Source organism: Falco peregrinus, chromosome 2 (genome assembly GCF_023634155.1).
Source record: "Falco peregrinus isolate bFalPer1 chromosome 2, bFalPer1.pri, whole genome shotgun sequence".
Taxonomy (NCBI): domain Eukaryota; kingdom Metazoa; phylum Chordata; class Aves; order Falconiformes; family Falconidae; genus Falco; species Falco peregrinus.
In genome coordinates this window covers 105,451,327-105,465,043 of record NC_073722.1, presented here as the reverse complement: position 1 = coordinate 105,465,043, position 13,717 = coordinate 105,451,327, and the positions used below count along the sequence as shown (strand labels likewise).

Below are 13,717 nucleotides of genomic sequence, written 5' to 3'. Positions count from 1 at the left end.
GAGACCATCTATCACAGCAGTTATGTGCTGCTGGAGGGAGCATGACTTTATTTTTTTATTCAGTTTGACCCTGAGCACCATCAAAATGGAAGACTACAAACATTTGAGAAGTGATATACTGGTACCAGCCAGGACTTAAACAAGAAAGATTTGATAAAAAAAGTCCAAGTAAATAATTCATAGGCCAAATTAAATTCTCACTGTATATTGGGAATTATTCCCCTAAAGTCCAAGTTAACTGAGATTTGCCCCAGTGTAACAGATTTCACATGAATACTTGAACTCCAATTCCATCACATCACTTCAGGCAGAAAAAATTCTTCATTAATTCTCTAAAGCTACTGGTCCTCTGTCTTCAAACCCAGTCCTACACTCCTTCCGCGCAGAAAGCCGTATCTTTAGAACTTTATTCTACATTGATGCCTGAAGAAGAGGTATGTTCTATAATGAGTAGGAAGAGGACCATCCTTCACTATAAATAGCCAAAAACCATAGGCATCCCCTTCTGTTACCATATTTTTGGCACATAATTCACGAAACCTCTTCCTTTCTCCACAACTGGAGACTGAAGTGCCTGGTGCCTGCGTGCAGGTAACAGGAGGAGGGGTTACCTTCCCGCTGTCCCTCCCGGCAGCCCTCCTGCTTGTCTGCCACCATCGCCTGCCTCTGCCCCAGCGCTCCCCATCTGTCACCCACCTTTGACTTTGGGCAGATTACTTCAGGATTTATTTTCAAGCAGGACAGAGGGATGAAAACAGGTGTTACTTTGTCCTCCCACTCCTGAGCTTCTACCTATTTGTTTCATTAACTTCTTTTATATCGGCATGCCATAAGCTCCTTAGGGCAGAGACGGCCTTCGTAAGAGATACATGCACAGTGCCCACCCCAGCACCCCCAGCCTCACTGACTGAGGTCTAGGACCACAGCAAGAAAAAGTGTATTAAATAATGACACTGAAATCCTGCGAGTCAAGTTTTCCTATTCAGGCCCTAAAACAATGAAAAACTCTCCTTTATTCTAAAGACGAGACTGCCAGCTCGCAGACCGCACTTTCATCAACCACGCTCTGTTCATTTCCAGATTTAGTTTGCATTAAAATGCAGTCCAGGATTAAAGGAAGTCAGCTGGGTCTATATGGTGGGGTAATGTGCAATATTGCCCCAGCGCACAGTCTTAATGACACCACACCAGTGTGCCCTCCTGTGTCATCCTTAGCTGTGTTGCCAAAAAAACTAGTAATATATGAAAGGACAACCATTCTCTGCTTTGTATACTGGAAGGCAAAATATTTTTCTACAAGTTATTGAAAGTAGTTGGTTTAGGATGACTACTTTGGTAAATATGCAAACCTCCTTTTCCACTGCATTTTCTATGTACACACTACTTTTAGAAGAACAAAAAACCTGCATCTTTCAGAAAAATCACATAGGTAACAAAACTGGGAGCAGAGCTGCTTTGACTGACAACCTAAACATTTTTTGCTCTGTGTTGTTTAGGAAGGCTTTTTATTGCGGAAAGGGGGGCTGCACCTAAAATCCTCACAAGACTACTTAACATTTCCTGGTGAAAATGTAGCATTTCAGTGAAATTCAATATTTTCTTTCATCAAAGGCAGGGAGCTTCAACCCACATGTTAACAGTAACTTAACAAGCCTACTGTATGTGCTACAAACGAAGATCCTTTTCCAATTAGAATTCATCTAGGTTGGGGGAGAGGAGGGGTCGGAGCAAAGAGGCGGCTCTGGAATTGATCTAAAACTGGAATTCAACAATTCTGGCTGGGAGCATTAACCACTCAGCTGGGAATCCCAAACACTTGGTCAGACTCTGCAGTGAACCAGAAGTGAAAGAGCAATGTTAGCAAGGAGAACAGTTTGTCCTCGGAAAACTAAGGAAATGCATACAGGAATGTTTCTTTTTCTACAGAGGAGAAAGAAAAAAACCTCTGTTGCACTAGGAAAAGAACCCCAAACCCCAACATCCTTTAATCTTCCTGAAACTCAAATCTGAGTTTTCTTTCTAGTTCCAGCTCCAATAGGATCTCCAGATCAAACTCATTAGCGTTGGTTAAATCCAGGTTTGCCGATAGAAACGTGTGGGACAGCAAACAAAATCAGTATCAGGCCTCGAGAGAGGATGTGCCTCTTTAATTGAAAAAGGCAGAGTAATCATTCATTTATTTAACCCAGAGATGATTATAATCTGAAAACCTTGAAATCCTCTTACACAACAACTGTTTTGGCAAGCCCCTCTGTGTTCCAACAAATATTAAACTGTGCTTGCCATTTGTCTAAGGAATCTTGTATTAATAAACATGAAGAAGAACACTTTTACCTCCCACACTCAATGACAGAAGAAAACAAAGACCAGCTGTATTCATCAATGGATCCTTGTTCTGCACATAAAGGCTAATTACATTTTACTTCAAGCCTACACATGGAAAACTTTGCTGCTGCCATCTTGTCAAATTCAGCTTCTGATACTCCAGCTGACAGACTGCAATGACTGCACATAATAAACTCCTTTTTGTCATTAACACCTTCAGCGCCCTGCGCGCAGCGTAGCTGTGGGATGCCGGCGCCAGGGGAAGGGGTGCAGGCGGCACCTCCACTCCCGCTGTACCCACCCTACCTGCTCGCTGCCAAAGAGAACGGGGGATTTTTATAGCCTGGGATGACAGCAGCTAATTTGCCTTTTTTGATTTTAATTTCAGCAGCTGCTCTCATTTGAAGATGCATCAAATTCGGACGGTACCTCTGTACCTCACGTTGCACGCAGTACTGTGAATGGGGACATTTTGAAAAGATAAAACAAACAAGTTGACAGAAATGATTTCCAACTTTAAGATCACAACAACCAGTTGCTAGGACAAAATCCAGACTCCTTAATGCTGATACTGAAGACTTCTTACTGTGTATTCCTCTTGCTTCTTTTTGTTTGAAAGATTTTCAAAGTTACAAACAGTTGAAAGACAGCTTTATTCCAAAACTGAAAATCTTAAAAGCACTGTTAGCTTTAAAAAATTGACAATTATCTCTTTTTTCCTGAAGGCACTCCAATTCATCTGCATCAAATAAGCGTCTGTAAAACTAACAATTCTGGCCTAAGATAAAAATCACATGTTTTTAAAACATAAAATTAAAATTGGCAATACAAGTAGCTTTTCAGACTTAGATCAAAAGAGGGCTTCTTTTTAGAAAAGAATCAAACTGTCTTTCACCGTTTTTATTGGTGCTTTTTCAACATTTCTCCCAGCTTTTACAATTAAAATAGATGACTCAATTTCACTGTCTACATTCAGTTCCCTTTTAATGTTTTTCTAGATTTCCATATTGCAAAATGTGGGCTACAAACGCCACAGATGACTGTTGTTATGCAAGAACTATTCCTGCCATAAATATCCAAAACAATGATAAAATATTTCTGCTGTTATTAGCTCCTACAAGTTTGTTTTCACAGTACATTAGTCTGGGAGATAAAGTACATGCTTAATGTCTGCTTCAGGATTCAGCTCCATGATCACTATATTCTAGACCCAGCCTTCATAATTGTTCTGCTACAGAACACAATAAATTTCTACTTCCTGCAGATGCTACTAATTTTACGTAATTCTATATGTATTAGGTAAGAATCACATTCAAGATCATTTAAAATTATTTCCACATGAATATCTCTGAAAGAATGAAACACATTAGAAATGCAAACAAACATTTTAGACCGTCTTTTGCTCAGTATAAGATAAATTACAGTACTTAGGGAAATAGTATTAAAAAATGAAGCAAACACTGCAAATAAAAACATTAAAAAGGGTGAGGGGTTATTAGGTTCAGTGCCTACAAACACTGAGCCCTGATCTCTGACTGTTCCCACAGAAGCGACTGCGAGACAAGATAACAGCAACAGAGCTGTCAGCATCAGTTAAATGCAGAAAAAAAAAAAAAAAAGGCAATTTGCAGTAATTTAAGGCTCCATCAGATACTTTATTAGTATGCGTCTCTTCGAGAAGGATGAAATCAATGAGGGAACAAAAATACTTTTTGGTCACCTTATAAGGAACTCAAAGGAAACCAGACTTACAGGGCAAACCCAAAATTGACCTAAAAGATTTTCTTGAATGACGTAAAAGGTGCTTCAACTGCAAGCGCTGATTCTTAACTACTATGGACTGAATTTTGTAAGCTCCAAGTTTCCCGTGTTTTCACTGGGGAATCAGATCCTCACCGCTTGCAGAACCACACGCTAAGAAATTAAACCTAGTCACCAATTTGACCGGTTTTGAAAAACCTGTATTGTCTAGACTGCCATGAGCCCTACCAGAAAGCACTTACCTACAGCCAAAAACAAAACTATGTCACTGCTCCCGGCAAGCCTAAGCTATGGTTTCTCTTGCCCCAACACGGAGGCTGCCAGCAGCCTTCCCTTACCATTTCCCCCATACCAGAACGGGTGGCAAAGGCAGGAACAAGAGTTTTCCCTTCATTTACCCCATCACCTGCCTAGTGGAAGCACTGGGGCTCTGCTGTATGCAGGCAGTGGGCACAGGGATGCGATGTGCATCTTCCAACCCTTGCTCTTCCAGCAGGCCAGGGCCATCCAGCTGAAATGGCTTCTTCTTTCCCATCCCATTTCCACACACAGAAATGACTCCTCGGGTTTAATACTGCTGAACATGGGAATTCCTTCTCATTACTAACTTTCCTTAAATATGAAGGGTTCAAAGAAAACCAGCAGAAGTCTGTCTCTTTTTTGTTGTTTCCTGCACTGATTGTTAATAAAACCAGGGGCTAATTGAAAACAGTAGTCATTAAGACAACAAGGATATATATTTTTGAGACTACCTTCATGTTCTACTTAGAAACAAGAAAAATCTGCCAAAAATGCTACTCTCTGTAATTTGGGGTGAATTTGACAAAGTGATGAGTGCTACTCCAAAAGCAGAAAGAACCAGGGTGCCTAAGAGTGAAACAGAAATCCTTTACCAAACTAAATTTTATTTTGACCAAGATTGGAAGATCACAGTAAATCTTATTTCTGAAAATTGCCCTATTTCTAAATAAAATAGAAGAGATACACAGTACAAGAGATACACAATAGATGCAGCACCTGAGAACGAAACCAGGAATGCAGCAGCATGTGTGCCAGGAAAAATGTCTTGTTGGGTGGAAGAAAATATGAAAACTAATAATGTCTCTATAGGAGGCCAAATTATGACCATGTTTTCCAACAAATTTGGACTCCTGAACCTCTTCCATCTCGTCTGTCTCCAACAGACAGATGCAAAACAAAAAAAGCAGTGATACCCTGAAGGAAGACATAGAAAGAAAACAGTGAAATCTTACTTTGCAGTAGTTTCTTCATCATATTTTGTTTTCAGATCAAATAGTTCTGTTCTGGTTTTTTCCAAGGCTAAAAGGCATAAACATGAAGCATTACAGCACTGTAACAGCAGTGAAAAGCAAAAAGACTACTCCTTTTTCTTTTATTCAGACATAAATAAAGCTGTACACCTCCTGATGAAAAATTCTTTGCTTTATCTTTCTACCTAGGCAAACCATTATGACTTTAGAAAAAACACAGCTTCTGATTTTTCACATTTTCTTACGGTATTTCTGGTAAAAATTCCCAGTTTCTACTTAACAAAGCTAGACATTACTGTTTTCTATTTAAGCTGGCTAAACTGCCTATTAATTTGAAATATTTATTGCAGTAATTCAAAGAATAAAATTTCTTGTGTTCTTACAGCAAAAAACCCCAAATGTGTCCAGACCTGGAATCTGTAAGTATGCAGAGCTGAAAATTAATGGCACCCAAGTCGTAGGCAATAGGCCAGACACACTGGTAGACATTCTACCGGGTTCATACTGAACGCAGATCACTGCATGTATCTATCATAGTTCAGAAATGTGTGAAACCAGAGCAAAACACAACATGGATGACAAGCTCCATGACCCGCTTTAACTGCGGCGATGCTCTGTCGCTATACGCGCTTCATGCTTGGCCACGTCCGCTGTATTTACCAACAGACTGGCTGCAACACAAGCGTGTTCACTTAAGGTGTGTAGCCCAAAAGAAGCTCCAATTCACAAAGCACGTTCCAGCTCTGCTGGATCTCTCTGCACTTGCAAGAGCCGGTTCACACACAGTCCTGGTACATTTAATGATCTCCATCCTCTCACCTCCAGCCTGATCATTGGTATAGGTCAGAATAGCGATGCCAAACCTGTTTGCAAAGCTTGAACTTTGTGTTCAGCTTCTTCCAGCTTCGAGGCTGTCGACATCTGTGTCTCCTGCAATTTTCTATAAAGGGAACAGAAGAGGTGAGAAGAGAGCTCATAATCATGTTAAACAACTTATCTGTATTTTGCAAATTTGGAAGATAGAGTGATTAAATGTTTCGAATGTAATCAGACAACTGACAACACCACACAGACTACAAGGTGCTTCAATGGGACCCATAAATCATGTCACACTGCAATACTGTTCATACTTTGCAGTCCCACTTATTAAAATTTTAACAGTGTAGCCACCTCATAACATAAGCTGTGAACATTATACAAGAGTTGACTGCTATATAAATGACAACTTTAGTGGAAGGTTTTCTTGAGCATAATTTGTTTTGGAAATGTCACACACATTAAGAAAATTGTCACTAAGCACCCTCTGTTGTACAAAGTTAGTACAAGAAGAACGATACATTTCCATTTTACTGTCATAACGAAAAAATTTGTTGCCATAACTGATATGGTGAATAGATGCGGCAGCTGTTTCATCATAGCTGTAATGGATGCCAAATGCAGTAATATTATTAGCTGCTCTTTAAAAAAATACACATATTTCAAAACAAATCTCACATTGATATTTTCTATATAACATGAGCAAACATTTAATATGCTCACATTTCATATGTCCACAGGCACTATTTTCTTGTTTGTGTCAGTCATACACATTTTAACATCATTTTGCCATACAGTCACTACGCTCTTTGCTAAAGGCTAGACTACAGGAGTTATAAAACTCATCTTCGAAAGGGAGTTGCTCCAACATCTCCCAGGAGTTGCTGCTTTTTATGACATTGCTTTTAAGATATTCTGCAGATTTCAGAATTGTGAAATGGCTTATGAAACTACCAGCATCCTACTTGCATGCCATAGGTGCAGAAATTTATTCTCCAACACTGCTGACCAGGTTAACAACTATTTATAGCAAGAAATGTGTGTCAGTTCCCTTCATACCAAATTATAGACTTGGAGAACTCAAAACCTCTCTTACACATGCTTTTATGTGCATTCCATGACCTCCCATTTTATTTTCTTTTTAAGCACATCTAAATTGAACTTGTTAAAGCCACTGCTTACATGCTACTTATCAAAAAGTAACCACAAATATTGATGGATTTAAAAAAGCTTTGCATTCACCCGCAAATTCTTCCCACTCAGACCTGAATTTAAACAAACAACTCACCAACTAAAAAAGCACATGTAAACAGAAGGGCTTCCACACTATGCGGAATGTATTATAGCTTTAGTGTTATTGCGGAGAAATAAATTCTGAAGGTAGGGAACGCAGCCTGAAAGAACTCCCTCTGAAGACCCTTGGTCTTGTCCTGCCTGATTTGTTTGCCCACCGACCTACAGGAATCAAACATGCCCTGCTCCTTTGCAAAAGACTAGGAATGCATCCAAGATGCTTCCAAATATCAATAATAAATATTTAAAATACTTCTTAATTTTGACATGTAGGAATATGCAAACCTTCTCAGGATAATTCAGGAACACGTCCCCTCTCTTAGACATTACCGCAGGAGCAGGGGTGATGTATCTTTTACCCAGGCTCTTGGGTACAGTGTTTCATCTTAAACCAGCTCAGGGCTGTACAGATTGTACAACGGTACTGTGACACACAAAGCGGACACAGCAGACTGAATTACACTGTCGGCTAATGGAGAAAGATTAGTGTCACAAAGGACAATCCAGCTAGTGAAGAATAAAAGCAGGTTTGCACCCTTCTGAACACGACACCCCACACACAACACTACTGCAAAGAAACAATCTGTCCTCGTTTTACTTCCACACTTTCACAATTGTTTTTCTGTGTGAAGTTGAGTATCAAATGATTCCGTGTCAAACGCATAAATCGCCAGAATTGCTCAATATATGAGCTGTCTCGGTACGCTGAAGACAGAGCCCTGGGTGGGAAGATTAAACAGAAAAATACATCTCTCCTCCTCTACAATACCTAGAGATGCGCACATGCACACTCACCTCTCCTTCTCCGCGAAATCATTTTGTAACTTTTGTTCTTTTTCAAGGGCTATATTCTCCGCTTGGTTCTTCAGGGTCTGTTCATATTCTCGGATTTTCTCTTTAAGTGCTTTTATTGTAACCTCTACAGAAAAACAATAAGGGAAGAATGAGTTTACACAGCTCCACGTGGTTCCACAACACAAGGCTTTCTTTACCCTGTAGGCTCAGTGTGTTTTAAACTTTAGCTCTTCAACTCTGACACAAAATCAATGGATATGAGTCCCTTTGGAGACCTTTTACTCCCTAAATGTTAAATTGAACTTTAAGTGTTTAGGTTGAGAAGGATCAATGGAGTTTGCTGGAAAGTGGAGCAAAGAAGGTTCCTCTAATGTGACTTTTTTTTTAAAAAAAAAGAAGGAAAAAAAAATCAATTGTAAAATATAATATCACCTTATTGACTAGTCTCAAAATAGCTCACTGCTGAGTGGAGATTAATAAAGTCCCAGTGTAGGTTTAAGTACGCGTTTACACATAGGACAGTTAATTCATATAACTGTGCTCATGTAAAAAGAGGCAGTTTTACTACGGTTCATGCACAGATGCAGTCTAACACTAATTGAACACATATCTGGGGTACAGCTACGTTCTACTTCACAACTGATGAAAAATATGGCAGTTAAGATTTAACTGCTGTATTAACAGTAGATCAGAGTCAACAGACACTCTGGAGCCCTTCATATTCTAGTTGCTCTAACTGCCTTGTCATCGACACCGGGTTTTACACACAAGCATTAACTATTGTAACTTCCTGAGTGCACTTGCAGCCTTCCAGGGTATTCGCAGAAACCCTGCTCTCAGAAAAAGAAGTTATCTTGCATTTATTATGTCTGGTAATGGATGAGAGAAGACGCATAAACCCGCAGAGTTACGGCGCAGCTGTAACAGCCATAGGACAGCATCTTCTGGTGTGCCCTGCTCTGTTCCTACGTGAAAGCCCTTTGATCCCACCCACAGGGAAGGACTGAATCCTTATAGGGCTCCTAAGAGGAAAAGCAGGACATTCACCAGAGTATGCTTTGTAACAATAATGGAATTTGGAAAAAGCGTTAGACTGCCAGAAGACTCGCAGCTAGCAATACATTTCGATGTACTTACACAGAGATGCAGTGGTTTAAAGACATCAGCTTATTAACAGATGCTATTAACAACACCTTAAGAAAAAGTACCTTTGGACATAAAAAGTTTCTCTTTCTGCAGAAACATCTGAAAGACAAACTCTGCTACAGAAAGCAAAGCCTACAGACTTGGGGGAAAAATATCTCAGTAAGATCACACAAACCCGTCCACAATCCTTTCAAAGCCTAGAGTTTTAAACTTGACTAGAGAACTGTAAAGCCAGACAGTAGAAAGCTAGTGACAAGGTCCACTGTCTGGGAATTACACCAAAGGCAGCTTGGGTCACTTTGACCACCAAAAAAGGGGAGAAGAGTGGTAACATGATTGCCAGCAAACCAGCTACTTTTGAATGAAGGCGCAGATTTTTGCTAGCCACACAAAAATCAGATGAGGCTCATTACTGAGTAATAGGACGTGAAAAGGACATGTAACTTTAAAAAAAAAAAAAAAAAAAAAAGCAAAGGGAAATTCTTCTCTGAGATCTGGGAAGTAATACAAATTCCGAGCTTTTCCTGAATAAGTGAAGGATGCTTCTCCACACAGACAAAAGGATGCTCATTCATACGTACAAAGGATGTACTTTTTGTACTGGAGACACCTTTGCTCCAGGTATTTTTAGACATAAATCTACAAAAGCATTCAGGTATGTGGAGAAGCAGAAAGCAAAATAATCTCACAGAAATGCATACAGCTGCATCTTGACAAAGTTTGAATGTTTCATTTTAAAAGGAAAAACAACCCTCTGAAAATGAATACAAGAAGTGCACAAATACAGGGGGAAAAATACGACTTTTGTAACAAAATGTGGTTGTGTGTTTAGGAACCTAACAATAGATGTGCTGGACAAGCACAGCTTAATCCTCTACATAGCTTGAAGAACTAAGTGCCTTCTTCACTGTTCAGGTCAGCTAAAGCTTGTTAGCCAATGCCATTTATACCAGTTTTGGAAGAAGTTCTTCCAGGCACCGTATAGCTTGCACACAGCCCTCCAAACAAAGAGATTAGCTGATCAAAGCACCCTTAGCTAACAACAGGCTTTTCCCTGGATATCTTATTAATCCCTGTTTGAAACAGAGTGTAAAACTATTGCACTGGAGTGAAAAACAACGCCAAGACTACAGTGGCAAAACAGAAATAAAGTTAGTGCACACCAGGGAAAATAAAAAATGCCAGTTTATGAGTGGTTACAGCAAAAAACTCTGGAAGTCAAGATTTCTTCCACTTTCTGGGATGAACCTCTGTGTCATGCCTGCACGTACAGGATGCACAGCCTGAGGAAAACTCTGCACAGTGAACTGCAATTATTGTGCATTTCCAACAAAAATACTGTCGGGCTTAAAGTATTACAGCTCCCACATGACATCTTCTGCAGTCCAGCCCGAATCCTTGCATGCTGATACCTGTCCTCTCCACAGGTCACACCCTCTACGTTAAAACAAAATATGTAACTGCATATACGCTCCTTCTGCTGAAAGTGAGATGTACCAGAACCAAATTAGTTGCAAATGCAGCTTTCAAGTGTTACCCACTTGGGCACAACAGTTACATGTTATTAAAAAAAATAAATAAATCTCTGTTTTCCCAAATGCCTAGATAATTTACCTTTCTACCATGCAGAACTGAGTGTTAAACATGGAAATGGAAAGTCCCATGTACAGGCAAGTAGGTGTACGTACAAGTGAGCAAATTTTGTTTCCTGGTGCAGGAAACTTTCTTCTGAAGCACAAAAAAATTCAAGTCTTAAAGACAACAGGCTTTAAGTTTCACTGAGATTTTTGTGTATTTTCATGTGCTCCAGTCTCATTAAAACTTACTTAAATAATTAAATGGTATTAGCTTCATTTACATTGTTCTATGGATAGTCTCTACAGTAAATATAAAGGATGTACGCTGAACGTACTCCAATAACACATTTTAGATTTAGATAAGGAAAAACACAGTACAGAAGAAGTTCCATTGTGTAGAGATTTGTATGTGTGTACAAAATACTGGATTTTTGTGTTTGTCTGCGTACAATGTATGTACTACAATTACCCACCACCACACTCAGTTTGATACCAGTAGTAGCACCAACTCTCATAAAACGTCTACATATAACTTCATTCAGGGGTGTAATTTTCAGGTAGTGCTGAAGGCTACAACCAAATATTCAGAATACCAGCCCCGTTCTCTGACTTGGTGTTACAGAAGACAAAACTTTTACAGAACACCAGAGTCTACCCAAAATCCTATCTATACACATAAACACAAAGTAGCTATAATAGACTATTATACTTTCTTTACTGAATTTCCATGCTACTGTCAGACCTGCCTGTAAGAAACAAAACCGAATTTAATCCCTGTGTTCAAATTTCATTAAGTATTAAAAGCTGATAAAAGAATATGTTTACAACCTACCCTGATTTTTCACCTCGGCGAATTCTTTATTGTATTCCTCTAGAGTTTCCCTAAGTTTCTGGTTCTCTGTTTCAATATCGTGCATACGTTGAACCTTCAGCTGAAGCTGCTGTCCTAAGTCCAAGGCTGGAACTGGATCTGGTAAAGAAACAGTAAAATAAAATGTAAGACAACAGGAACACTTCTGCAACTCGAGCATTTCAGAGACCTTACAGCACCTTCCAGTACCTGAAGGGGCCGAGAGGAAAGCTGGAGAGGGGCTTTTTACAAGGGCATGTAGCGATAGGACAAGGGGTGATGGCTTTAAACTGAAAGAGGGCAGATTTAGATTAGATATTAGGAAGGAATTTTTCACTGTGTGGGTGGCAAGGCGCTGGCCCAGGCTGCCCAGAGCAGCTGTGGGTGCCCCATCCCTGGCAGTGCCCAAGGCCAGGCTGGATGGGGCTGGGAGCAGCCTGGGCTGGTAGAAGGGGTCCCTGCCCGTGGCAGGGGGTGGCACTAGGTGGTCTTTAAGGTCCCTTCCAACCCAAACCCTTCTGTGACTCTATAAAATTGGGGCATGCCGCTCTCATCCTGGCATTAATCCACAGGGCAGCATCCCTGGGTGCAGGCAGCCATGCTAAGAAGGTGTGTGAGAGTCTTAAGTTCCAAGTTTTTGTTTGCAAAATGAGAATTTTTAGGTAAAAAGGAACTGAACTGCACGGCTCACTGACAGCTAGTGTCCCTCACATATGTCTGCTTCTGTGAGAGTGAATTTCTAAAGCAAATTGTGCCATCCTGCATAGCTGAGCTCAAACAGGTTATTTGATTATGGAGATCTGAGCTATAGTTTTCTAATAAGCAGATCAACAGTAACCAGAAATATTGTATGGATGTAATTAATTCCTTGAACCTTGGGTTTTGTGACTCTTGTGCCCTCTTTATCTTATACTACCGATCAAACAGGAACTAGAAATTATTTTGAAAGTCCTCTCAGTATCAATTCTGTGACGTTCGTCTCCTGCTAAAGACAGTCCTTAGCACACACCTGATGTGTGCACGTCTGATTTATTCTGGGACTTCTTTCCAGTCAGAATAGGAAAATGCTGGAGTCCGATGGACTTATAAAAGATTATTGAATACACTACTGTTATGGGCGCCAGCATCTCTTGTGAAATGGCTGCAAAGATTTAGTCTCCTGTTGAGGAATGCTAAACACCAAACTCAGTGGATCAACAACAGTATATATTAGGGAGTTCACTTAATTTTCAACCACCACAGTCATTAATTTTTCAGACCACCCTCAGTCTCTGGAAACACATAATAAGTCTATTGTACCTCTGTTAACACATTAAGCATAAGCCTGTGTGTTTTTTCAATATGCCAGCGTTGTTTCATAGTTTATAAAAGAATAGTACTGGGTTATGTTGAGCTCAGAGACATTATAAGTAGCAGCCTGCTGCATTTTGTTACTTCGGTTCTTCAACAGCTTATGGCATTACCCTGTTCATAATACAAAATCTAGGTTGCTTGTCATCTGTTCTCTGTACATACATAGTTTATGACTACATAGCTTTTTCATTTATGCTTTTTAGGCCAAATACTTTTCGTTATTATTATCTGTATTAAAATATTTATAATAAATCAAACTTAAAATGTTATTGTGGCAGAGACAGGGGGTACAGGTAAGGAATTAAATATAAAGTTTAAGTCACAGCAGTAGCACGAGTTAAAGGCCCTGCAATATTTATGCATGGTCCAATTACGGTACGGGCTGTCACAACATCACCCTTCTCCCATGTAGGTCTGCCGACCTTTATCTGGAATGACCGTTTTGTCACACTTCTGCAGCTCAGCACTTCTCCAAAAGAGCTAGCCCCAGACACTCATCTGCTGAACATAAAGAAAGGCTGGATTGCCTC

At 39.9% G+C, this 13,717-nt stretch overlaps 1 protein-coding gene across 8 annotated transcripts in view; it reads right to left on the bottom strand.

Annotated features, from left to right (window-relative positions):
• Positions 1–13,717, bottom strand: part of CUX1 (cut like homeobox 1) — a 281,435-nt gene that overhangs the window by 129,776 nt on the left and 137,942 nt on the right. For all 8 annotated transcript variants that reach the window (XM_055797921.1, XM_055797915.1, XM_055797916.1 and 5 more), the window contains exons 5-8: positions 11,817–11,954; positions 8,262–8,385; positions 6,221–6,297; positions 5,340–5,406 (exon numbers count right to left, since the gene is read on the bottom strand). In XM_055797921.1, the coding sequence (XP_055653896.1) occupies positions 5,340–5,406; positions 6,221–6,297; positions 8,262–8,385; positions 11,817–11,954 (406 nt within the window). The remainder of the gene's footprint in view (positions 1–5,339; positions 5,407–6,220; positions 6,298–8,261; positions 8,386–11,816; positions 11,955–13,717) is intronic.